The 12,225-nt window shown below is 40.8% G+C and overlaps 1 protein-coding gene across 1 annotated transcript; it reads left to right on the top strand.

The window, feature by feature from the left end:
- The first annotated feature begins 649 nt into the window (after positions 1 to 649).
- msna (moesin a) lies at positions 650 to 10,560 on the top strand. Its single transcript, XM_085935891.1, has 13 exons — positions 650 to 1,016; positions 5,763 to 5,846; positions 5,931 to 6,026; positions 6,134 to 6,408; positions 6,507 to 6,590; positions 6,991 to 7,137; positions 7,208 to 7,304; positions 7,369 to 7,532; positions 7,599 to 7,729; positions 7,800 to 7,960; positions 8,031 to 8,123; positions 8,248 to 8,478; positions 8,771 to 10,560. Exons 1-13 carry the CDS (start codon positions 1,005 to 1,007, stop codon positions 8,933 to 8,935), a joined length of 1,740 nt encoding a protein of 579 aa, XP_085792017.1. The 5' UTR covers positions 650 to 1,004; the 3' UTR covers positions 8,936 to 10,560.
- Positions 10,561 to 12,225: the final 1,665 nt, after the last annotated feature.

Below are 12,225 nucleotides of genomic sequence, written 5' to 3' on the forward strand. Positions count from 1 at the left end.
TTCCACTGTCTGCATAAAACATTTGAAAAAGTACTTATTAGTACCATTAGTATAGTTACCCACTGCGGAATACGAGCAGACTATTTCTGGATCACTTATAGCTGGGCTGATATTTAAACATAAAGGCCGTGATGGAGGGGGGGGGGGGGGGAATTACTATATTTCATTTGATGTCAATAATACAAGATATAATTATTCTTCCATCACACAAGTTTTGGAGGAGTTATAGGATTTAGGAGGGACTTCATGGTGTCTCGTGAGGTCATTCACCATTTTGTCAAGATAGGCCTATTATATACAATATACAAATAGAAAGCATAGTATAAGGGGAAAAAAGTCGTTAGATTGATGAACAAAAATTGAGACTGTAGCGTCCCTGAAAAATAGCAATAAGAAAAATATTTGTAGCTAATTCATTACGTTCCACCAATGAGCGCATTGTGCGCGTTTTTTTATTGACACTGCAGTGATTATTTTATATTGGATTTAAAAAAAAAAAGGGAGTAGGTCTTGGACGAGTCGTGCCGAGCCAAGCCGAGCCAAACGGAGCCAGGAGAGTGAATACGTGCGGCCATGATGATGCAGCGGTAGCAGGCGGAGTCTGCAGGCTTCAACTAAACCAGCCCAAACCAAAGCGAGCTTCGTTTCTCCTTTCTGTCTGCTGGCTGCTGTCCTGTCATTGGCCCTGGGTGTGGTTTCAGAGTCCGGGTACCGTTAACAGGAAATCGAGCTTTCGAGTCCATTTCTTTTTTTTTTTTAGGGTGAAACAAAGACTAATTATTCCCCCTCGAAAGTTCAAGATAAGTGTTTTGGTGTGTTTTAAAAATCGAGTAATAGGCTGGGCTCGTTTTGGACAGGAAGGGGTTTCACCGGCGTCGTTGTTCTGATGGGAAAAAGTTTTCTGGTGGTTTCGACAACTGTTCGTCTTTTCTATTAGTTTTTTTGTTGTGTATTTTTGTTTGTTTTATTTCCTTCTAAGCCGAAACGGACCAACAAAAGCCAAGATGCCGAAAACGGTAAGCTTGAGTTAACCTAACTATCCTTATTGTAAGCGTCTCGTTGTTGATCTTATTGAAGAGAATCCTGTATGTATCCTGCCACCGATGTATCAATGTCTATTTTGGAGCCTGTCTTTTTTTACTCGGTGATCCAGACGGGTTTATTGTAGTCTTTTTATAATTCGACGACACAATACTTTCCGTTAGGCGAGTGCGCGTGCGCGCTCCCGCCCCAGCGTCTCTTCAAATGAGCGCCTTAAATCACATCCTTCATTGAGGCCTTTTGGCTACTTTGTATCACAATCCCGAGTTCCCACGTAGGTGGCACGGTTGAGAATCCCGTCCTAGGGTGGCTTTGTCCTGGGTGGGCGCCCTCCAGTTCCCCCTCCCCTCCTCCCCGGTAGCCATGGAGCTCGTGTTTCCGGAGGCCTCCCCATCCAGCCGGGGCTAGCTAGCAAGTAGAAGCCGAGATTGGGGCTGTCAAGCCGGCCCAGTGTGTGTCCTGCAACCCCGGCTCTACCTGGCACATAAAAATGATATTTTAAAATAGTTTTGTGACATTAAATTAACTTCAGCAATCTATCTTAAGGTGGCGTAGCTGGGAACAATGAAGAGCACCCCTCCTCTCATTGTTGGGGGTGCACATAGTCTTTGTCTATTTCAAACTGCATGAATCTTATATTTTTAAACGTTAACCTCTTTTTTTCTTTTTTGATATATGAGATAAACATTTGAACGTAATGCAATAAAAATCTTGCACACAGTGGGGCATTTGTTACCCAGGACTCGTGATACTATACATGATTTTATATGCTATAAATGTTCAAATGCACATCTTTGTTTATTAATGGGGGAACTTTGAAATGCTAACTTTCTTTAACAATACGACAGTGGTTTCAAACTGGGGTCCATACAATTTACAAATAAATAAAATAAAATAGACATAAGCACCGGGATGTGTCAAGAAAATAAACAAAGCAATTACTACTTCCTCCCTTGGGGCCAATTAAAATCTCAGATTTTGACATATTGTACCACAAATCTCACATGCCTGTACCCATGTAGCATTTTTAGCTAGAGGTGATTGATAAATATTTCAGTCTAATTAGATTTCATTTAGCGAAGGTCCTTTCTATTAAATAGGTGATAAATATTTAGGCAGAAATATTTAGGGCTGCACTGTTGCATATAAAAAAAACATTTATTCTCATTTTGTTTTGTGTTCAAAATGTCATGATTAATACGCTGCCCTAAAACCGAACACTATGCGAGCGTTTGCTGCACTTAAAAAAAAAAAAAAAAGTTTAGCCTGTTACTAATGTGTCAATTGTCTGAGTAGTGCAGCCAGGATATTGTTAGCCTCGACAAAAGTGGCATGATCTGCAGTTTGCGGAGGCTTGACAAGGCCGGCAAAAGCGCAGAAGGAGCTTCTACAATGTGTTTACAAGCAATAAGCCACGTTCTGCTTTCGTATTCACAAAAAACAAAAAAAAAAAGGGGACAAAGAGGAAGATCAGTCGCCATAAATGCAAAAAAAACAATGCTTTCGGAATGAAAAGTTTAGAACTTCCCAATATCTGAGATTGGGGCTAAAACCATGATTTGGAAACTATGGGGCAGGAAAAACATAGTAAAGAAGGAAGCGAGATGATGTGACTCGGCAACAAAGTTAATTTTTTTTGGGCATGTGAAAGTTGCCTTTGGAGAAGTGTGGCCGCAGTAGGAGAGCACACACAAGCCAGCATTTGATTCAAAAGTTGCGCGTCTGTGCCGTCTGCACTCAAGTTTCTCAAGGAAGTCATAGTGTGACTCAAATTTTCTGCTCTTACATCAGTTCCTTTCTGGTAATTTCCTCGCCCGCAGCCTTATATGGACTTTCACATCACAGTCTAGCTGCTCTCCTCCCAACTTCCCCCCCAGCTTGCTCCTCACATGCCGTGCACCACTCAAGATTGCACTGAGGCACTCTATCAACCTTAAAGTGTCATTTTATCACCAGTTGCTTGTAATTCCTTTACTGTGTCACCTTTAAAACGCTCCATAATAAAGTCATGATACATTTTAGTTGGACTTTTAGTAGAAAAGAAAAAAAAAATCCGTATGGTAACATTTTCAGCATACACTCTAATATCGACACATTCTCAAATAGAAATCTTGAGTATAACTTACCATTTGAGTCGAAAGTCAACAACATTGGTGGTTTTCTTGCTAGATGGACAAACATTGAGAGTGTGTGGCTATGGTGATTTGGTCAATGGAAAGACGTGGAGGTATGCTAGCAAGGGGATTTAAGGAGGCCGTAGTGCGCATAGCAGAGCAGATTAACAGGTTGTAGAGTTAGAGGTGGTGGATAAAGTGAATGCTTTTTTTTTTTTTATTATTTATTTGATCAAACACAAATACTTAAATATTTTCACCTTCGATCTGGCGTGACAATTACACTTTGGAAAGTAAGTCGTTTTTATGTTAATATTTGTGTGTTTGTTGTTTTTAGCTCAAATGAAATCACGGTCGTGTAAAGATAAGAACGAGCTTGAGGTTTTGCCAAATGTTTGTACTTTTGTTCTGCCCCGGATTCAATGGACACTCCTCGCACCCGAGTATGAGTGAATTGTAGGAAGTTGGAGTGAACAGGCTTTCTCGAGTGTTGATTGAGCAAAGTTTGGACGGAGGCTCGAGAAGGATTACAAAACGTTAACTCGACTCTTACGTTGAGATGTCCGAGCAGATGGATGCGTACATGTATGTGTATTTAAGGAACAATGGTCATGGGAAAGACCCCTTCCTCACTTTGTAAAGAAAGCTCATCCTCCCTTTCATCCCTCCCTTTTCCTGTCTGCCACTTTGCACTCTTCAACTGGAGGCTTTCTTTCGACGTAACGCTCGACTGCCTCCAGGCCTCAGCTGTAAACACATCTGGACTGCAGACACACAACAGTACACACAGCCACAGGGCGTTTGAACAGAGGTGGGAGGTTTGACAGCCTTTTCTGTGCAAACGTGCTTACAGAGATAACTTTGTCACAAAAGACACTTTTTTTTTTTAACAAAAATGATTACAGTATTTCCTATTCTGGGAATTAAGGCTGTTGTTCATACTTCATATTTGCAACTTGTAAAATAACATGTACTATTATTACGGGATGTTCATTCCCTGTGTTGTATTAAAAATATTAATTTATTTAGATTATAATAAATTTGAAGATTTATTATGAGTAATTAGATACATATTTGTACTTTTGGATCTTGTGGTTGTCTGGATTATGTTTCCGGTGATTTATGAGACATCAATTGGAAAATGAGATTAGAGCTATGTGGTTGCGGGACAAGTCATGTTAATTTATAATAAAGCAAATGCCGTTTAAAAAAAAAAAAAAAAAAAATGCCAAGGTCACATTTTAGCACGATATGACATCGACATGATGAAATGTGTCATTTTGCCAGTGTGCATTGTGCCGTTGCCATGGGGAAAACGATGAGGTCAAATACATGGAAACTAGGCACGTGGGACGAGAGGGCGCGGGTGAGTGTGTGTGCTAAGAATAGTGTGAGCGACACACCCTAACGCAAGCAGTTAGAATGTAGCCGCTGGGTCATCACCAGAGTTTTTAAAAGGGTTACCAATTTTTCTATTAGTTCTTTAGCGGTTATCAAACTTGTTATACCAAGGAAAAAAAAAAAACCAATCCGCTGACCTTATGCACAGTTTGAACATTTAATTCATTGAGGCATGGTACTGCCCTATCTGCGATTCTGTTGCGGCTTGGCGTCGACCCAGATTGACCTCCGACGCAACTGCTGGCGATGACAGGAAGTGACAGAGGGGCAAGTGTCCTGAGCTGTAAATTGGGTTGTGCTGACATGAATGGGAAAGAACGCAACTCCCGTCAGCCCCTACTAGTGGGAAATAATGCGTGCCATTGTTGTTGAGGGCAGGCGTAGGCCTCAGCCTGCGCAGTTATTTCCCCAACAGGCATGTGTGCTGCCTTTTTTTCATCATCTCAAAGAGGGCAGAGAAATGTGAAGGAGAAACACAATGGCTTTGCTGATTCCAGAGTCAATCTAATATTTGTATAACCTCGGCATAGTTTGAAAAATTCAGGAGACACGTGACGTTATGGATTTCGCACTCCTAACTATGACACGTTTAACGTCACACGGTTGTTGCCAAGAAAAACATTGAAAGGTTATGACTTGATCGAAGTGGTTCTTGCAATACATTCCACATTCCTGTTTTAATATCTGATGTGAGTTCAGCGCATTCTTGACTTGAACAGGAAGTTCCCCGACGGTGACAAACTGGCTGCAAATAGGTGTATCAGTGTGTTCTTGGCAGACCGCAGAGCAGACCGAGATCTGACTGGCTGGCTGGCTGCTTCGAGTTGATACATGGCAGGAAGTAGGCCGCTCTCCTGAGGGTGAAGCGGCAAAAGGCCTCGCCACCGGAGGATGTGGTTACTTCCTGTCGATAATTTCCGTACTGAGGTCGACCAGAACAGGCTTTTATGGAGTTGAGAAAAACACTAAAATGATTCATTATAGTCACGTGGTTTGTTAGCTAGGCTATGGGGAATTAGATTTTGACTTAGTTTGCGATATGCAGATGTGTTGGGTTAAGAAAGTCTTGGTGACTTTACCATGGCTTGCAAATGGATTTTTCTTAAACGGGTTTTTCACAGCAAATCTTTTTTTTTTTTTTTTTTTAAATTCCCGCTCACATCCATGTTATTGTCATTTCACATTGGTCATTGTTGTTTACTTTAGATTAGTGTCAGAGTCACCACAATGGATGCGGAACTGGAGTTTGCCATTCAGCCCACAACAACCGGAAAGCAACTCTTTGACCAGGTAGGACAAACCACAAAATGATCACTTCTCTTCTCACTAAACCATATTTAATTATATTTACCGTATCATTTTATTTTGTTTTAGGTTGTTAAGACCATTGGGCTTCGGGAGGTTTGGTACTTTGGACTCCAGTACCAGGACACCAAGGGATTATCTACATGGCTCAAACTCAATAAGAAGGTGAGCTCTTTATTGAGTCATTGACCTCCATTGACGGATATAAACGTCAAAGATCCATTTCAACTTGAATGAGTCAAATATTTATATATTCTACTTTATAATTTCAGGTGACAGCCCAAGACGTGAGGAAGGAAAGCCCGCTACTTTTTAAGTTCCGTGCCAAGTTCTTTCCTGAGGACGTGTCCGAGGAGTTAATCCAGGATGCCACCCAGAGGCTGTTTTTCCTTCAGGTGAAGGAGGGAATTCTAAACGACGATATCTACTGTCCTCCCGAGACGGCCGTCCTCTTGGCGTCCTATGCAGTCCAGGCAAAGTATGCCGACTACAACAAGGAAGTCCATACACCCGGCTATCTGTCAAATGAACATCTGCTCCCTCAGAGGTACTTCCTCTTGCAAAAATGGATTATTGATCGGATGAGCAGCGGTCATCTGGGTTGATATTCGCCTTTGCGTGACCTCTGACCTTTCATGTTGGCAGAGTTCTGGACCAGCACAAACTCAGCAAGGACCAGTGGGAGGAGAGGATTCAAGTATGGCATGAAGAACACAAGGGAATGATGAGGTAATCGCTATTCCTCCTCCTTAATTTCATGAGATAAGAAGTTCCCGGCTCATTATACGGGTTGCTAGTTCTACAGCATTTGGACTGTTCTACTCGATGTGCCAAATTTGATCAGACTCTGCCTTCTCTCCTTTGTGTGCCTCTTCCCGTGGGCTGGCATGACTTTACAAATGTAACACTGGCCAAGGCCAAAAGGTCATGACACACTTTTTCTTTTCATTTCTCATAACCTATCTTAGAAATGGAGCACAAGCTGTTTGATACAACAATTGTATAAACTGGACAAATCAACAGACAACCATTTAAAAGCAGTGTGCCTAGATTTTGTTTTTTTTTCTGGTTTGATAATGTCAAAAACATTTGCATTCCAATATCTAAACGACATCACTTGTGTGTACAGAGAGGAATCCATGATGGAGTATTTGAAGATTGCCCAAGATTTGGAGATGTATGGAGTCAACTACTTCAGCATCAAAAATAAGAAAGGAACAGAGTTGTGGCTGGGCGTGGACGCTTTGGGGCTTAACATTTATGAACAGAATGACAAGTAAGCCACTTTCTCACTATTACACGCTTTTGGATGCTTGTTAGCAAATACTGAAGTGTGTCTTTTACAGAATGACACCTAAAATTGGGTTCCCTTGGAGTGAAATCAGGAATATTTCCTTCAACGACAAGAAATTTGTCATCAAACCAATTGACAAGAAAGCTCCAGTATGTCGAAGGCCCGTTTCATTTGGTTATATTTCGGCACTGACTTGTACGTTCTTTTTTTTAGGACTTTGTTTTTTATGCTCCGAGGCTGCGCATCAACAAGCGCATTCTGTCTCTATGCATGGGAAACCACGAGCTGTACATGCGCCGCCGCAAGCCCGACACCATTGAAGTCCAGCAGATGAAGGCTCAAGCTCGGGAGGAGAAGAATCTCAAGAAGATGGAACGGTAACGGTCACTTCTTTCACAAAATCATCAAAAGCATCATTCAAAGCACTGTCGATTATTTTCCAGAGCTCTGCTGGATAACGAAAAGAGGAAAAGGGAAGTGGCGGAAAAGGAAAAGGAGAAGATAGAAAAGGAAAAAGAAGAGTTAATGGATCGATTAAAGCAGATTGAGGAGCAGACCAAAAAGGCCCAGCAAGGTGGGTGATGGAAAATGGCGGACAAGATGATTGCTCGAGACTGATGTTGACGCTAAGCGACTGCGTGCAGAGCTGGAGGAGCAAACAATGAGGGCCATGGAGTTGGAGATGGAGAGGAAGCGAGCCCAGGAGGAGGCCGGGCGCCTGGAGGCTGACCTGAAAGGCGCCGAGGATGCCAAGATGGCTCTCCTGCAACAGTCCGAAAACCAGATGAAGAACCAAGAGCACCTGGTCAGCTATACAATGTCCGCTCTGGTGCTTTAGATGAGACGCAACTGAAAGACCAATGTTGTGTTTTTAGGCCACCGAGCTGGCTGAGCTGACCTCAAAGATTTCCCTCCTGGAGGATTCCAAGAAGAAGAAAGAAGATGAGGCTACACTGTGGCAAGAGAAGGTGCGCTGCTCAAATGGATATGAAGATGTAAAAAAAAAAAAAATGTCTGCACCGACTGGTCATTGTGTGTAACGACAAATGAAACTCTGACGGTCTAAGTTGACCCTTTCTTCTCTTACTTCAGGCCACCATGGTCCAGCAGGACTTGGAGAAGACCAAAGAAGAGCTGAAAAACAAAGTGATGGCGGCCCACGTCCAGGAGCCCATCAGCACCGAGAACGAGCACGACGAAAACGACGAAAGCAGCGCCGAGGCCAGCGCCGAGTTTACATCCGCCGCCACGTACAAGGACCGCAGCGAGGAGGAACGCATGACCGAGGCGGAGAAGAACGAGCGTTTGCAGAAACATTTACTCGTAAGTCTGACCTCCTGAACCTTGAGCTGGCTTCTGCTTTCACCATCGAGCGTGTAGGCAGAACATTATGGCAAGTGTAATAAATCCCATTAGCTAAAGGGCACGGCCATGTGCTGACATCACCTTGAAACAATAAGCACAAACTTGTCCTCGTTGCAAGCCAGCCATCCATTTCGGATACCACTTATCCTCATTACTAATGGAACCTGAGTATATATCCTGTTGATTATTATCATTATTGTTATTATTTGAGTGGGATTCCTTATTGAGCATACGACAACTGTCATTCCAGGCTTTAAGTTCAGAGTTGGCCAACGCCCGAGACGAGACCAAGAAGACGGTCAACGACATGATCCACGCAGAAAACATGCGGGCGGGACGTGACAAGTACAAGACCCTCCGGCAGATCCGCTCGGGAAACACCAAGCAGCGCATCGACGAGTTTGAATGTATGTGATGCGGAAGTGGTCAAGGCCGCTCGACTGGACCCCCGCAGTCCAGCGAAGCTCCAGCTCTTTCTCTCCTCCCAAATATATCAGCTGCAAAATCATGTCATGGCTGCACACAAACACAGCACAATGTACAAATATGGATCTGTAAAGTTGCATGTGCTACCATTCCTAACTGAATTGAAGCAAGTCACTGGTGTTAATAAGGGACATACTGTATTTTGTAAGTGCATTCCTCACTTTGGATCACATTTTCTGACACTTCCAGTCAATTCTGTCATTTCATCTCAGATTTCTGTCGGTTCCTTTTTTTCGTGACTTCAAAATTAAAGACCCCGACGGCCAGTCCAGCTCTGTGCCCGTTAGATATCATTTGAATATTTCTGCTGTACTCATGCAAACAGAATTTTCTATTCATATTCATTTTGTCATGATGCACCACATCTTTTGAGTTGATTTAAGGCTCACGCTGCATCTACCGAATAGAATTTAAGACAATGAATCGCTTTTCTTTTGGGATTTAGATTGAATAAACTTGTGCCATAAAAAAAACGTTTAGTTTGTAGTGTCAAATTTGAATTTTTGTTATGAGATGACTGATGCTCATCACGTTTGTCTGTGGCGGGAAGTGTTGAAAATAATTTCAGATTGTAGCGATATCAAACTTGTTTTGGGGTTTAGACTTAGGCGTGATGTATGAACTTTTAATCAAATAGTTCCGTTTATCAAGGGATGACAATTTATTTTGTTCAATGCAACATTCTACAGTATGTCATTAGAAAGATGGTATGTTGTAATTTAATCTTTAATTAAAGAAAAAAAAATAATCACATCTGAAAGCCAAGTAATTTCCTTTTCACATGCACTGGAACATCCACAGTACTCATTATTAACCAAAACAACAATGCGTAGTATCTCCAGTTCTTACATTTTAATATACTGTATGTATTTAATGAATGACTTTTGTATTATTCTGATGTGATCAAATCATGTAACGGTGTTAAAAAAAAAAAAGCGAGCCAGCGACAACACCGCCGAGGATATTTTTGTATGATGCAACTGTAGCGCCCGGAGCACAGTATTGGTTGTAAACTAATAAAAAGGCTCGCGGCTGTTTTAGTAAATTGAAGGAACAAGCAACACCCTGTGCACAAATCGCACTAATGCTAATTGACATTCCAATTCATAACAGCAGCAATATTTTTATTCAATTAAATACCCATGTCAAATCAATATGACGTCATGATTATCATTTCAGACCAACTTTGGTATAAGACACAAGAAGGGTTTGCTTGTTTCATAGATTAGTCTTTGAAAGATGTATTTACATTATTTTGCAATGTCAAAATAAAAGTATTATAGCAGTAGCAGTTTTTATTCTATTTTAATGTGTTGGAATGAATTTCTACTTGGATCCAATTGTAATATTGTATTTTTTGCCCATTGTTGCGAGAATAACTGCCATCAAACAATACATTTGTTATTTTGGACACCTTTTAGATGCCTTTGACAATAACTTAAATGATGCTGTACTGTTATGTTTTACCTGAAATTCAATCAAATCTTGTGTGAATGAGGTCAAGTTATTTTGTCATCTAGTAGTTTTTGAAACATAAAGGATTGACTCATCATCTTTAGTAGTGCCTTGCCAAATTTTTGCTTTGTCTTTCTTTCACCAGTGAATAAAAAACAGGAAAAAAAAAAACATGCTTGGTCTTTTTCTTTTCTGTTTGGAACTAGAGGTCCTCTACTTACGACGAGGTTTACTTCAAATCTAGACCAAAGTTGGAACCCGCTATTTTACAGTTCATAAATATTCGTACGAAAGGGCAAATTAAAAACAAAAACTAAAAAAAAAAACTAAGTACGCCGGACAGCATTCGTACGAAAAATCGAAATGTCGTATGTCGGGACCGAAAAGCACTGCAGGGTCACGTGAACAGTTTCTTGCATTCACCAAACTTGTAATTTCAAGATATGCCACATGATGGTGATCTTCAGCTCATGAGTGAAAGAGACCAAAAAAAGTGTTACAATTCTCGGGGAATGTTAGAATCTAAATATAAAAAATATATATATATTCTTCAAGTAAACGTTTTTTTTTTTTAATTGTACATTAAAACTAATCAAGTTTTACTAATGTGCCTACTACAACCTATTTTAACTTATTGTAATAACTAATGGCGACATACAATATTTATTTTGCATTTTAGACAAATTCTTCATATTCTTCAGAAGACTTTTAGACTGACTCCACATGCAAAAAAATAGAGCAGGTGATTGACAAGTGAGCAAAAATGTGCTCAGTTCAATGTCAGTCTGGTGGAATCAGTAAATGGATAAGCAAGCGTCACATTGCCACAATCTCCTCTCAGCAGCAGCAGCAGCAGCAGCAGCAACATTTCATGCTGTTTGTCTCCTTCAATTTAGAAAAGTGACTGCCACTAAACTGCGGCCTGTTTTTTCAGTTAATTGTTGGGGAACAACTCGATGAAAATTTCTCAAGAGCACACAGGGAGGCATCTTTTCACCTCCAACTTCCTCTATATTAGTATGTTGCTACTCCGAGAAGTTGGCTCATCACTTACGTGACTCGCAGCCTCGGTGCAGTCTGTTCCCATTAAACATTTAGTAGCATTTTTCTACAAAAAACATTTGCACTTTGTTCGACCAGTGTTTGTCAACCACACTAGTGTGCCGTGGAAAATGATCCAATTTCACCTAATGGGTCTAAAAATATATTTTTAAAACGAATTAACCAGGATATCAGCTCTGTGTTCATCCAAACATGCACAGGTTTCACACTAAGTGATTAAAATATACTGAGATTATCATTTCATATTGTAACAGTGAAATCTTTCCCAAATAGGATTGCACTTTAAGTGCACTTTTTATTTGAAAGAAGAAATATAAAAGATGATCAAATACGTTTTTGAGTTGATTTCTATTCAAGACACTTTGATAAGAATGACTATATTGTTAATGTAGGTGGCTACGTCCTAACAGATTGTTTTGATGGAGTGCCTCGAGATTTTTTTCCAATGAAAAGGTGTGCCGTGAATGAAAAAAGTTTGACAAACACTGTGTTAGACCACCAGCACCAATTTGTCTCAGATGAAAGACAGCAAACACCACATTTGGTCACTTTGGTCAAAGACTAGCCAGTAAGAAAAGAAAAAAAAAAAAAGTGAATCCAACCAGGAGAGATGAAACAAGTGTGAAACAATTTGTGAAGAATGGAGGAAAGGCGAAAAGAAAGTTTTCAGGCAGTGTATGTGACATTCAAGTATCTTAAAAA

Source organism: Syngnathus leptorhynchus, chromosome 17, assembly GCF_054491065.1.
Source record: "Syngnathus leptorhynchus isolate UIUO chromosome 17, UIUO_Slep, whole genome shotgun sequence".
NCBI lineage: Eukaryota > Metazoa > Chordata > Actinopteri > Syngnathiformes > Syngnathidae > Syngnathus > Syngnathus leptorhynchus.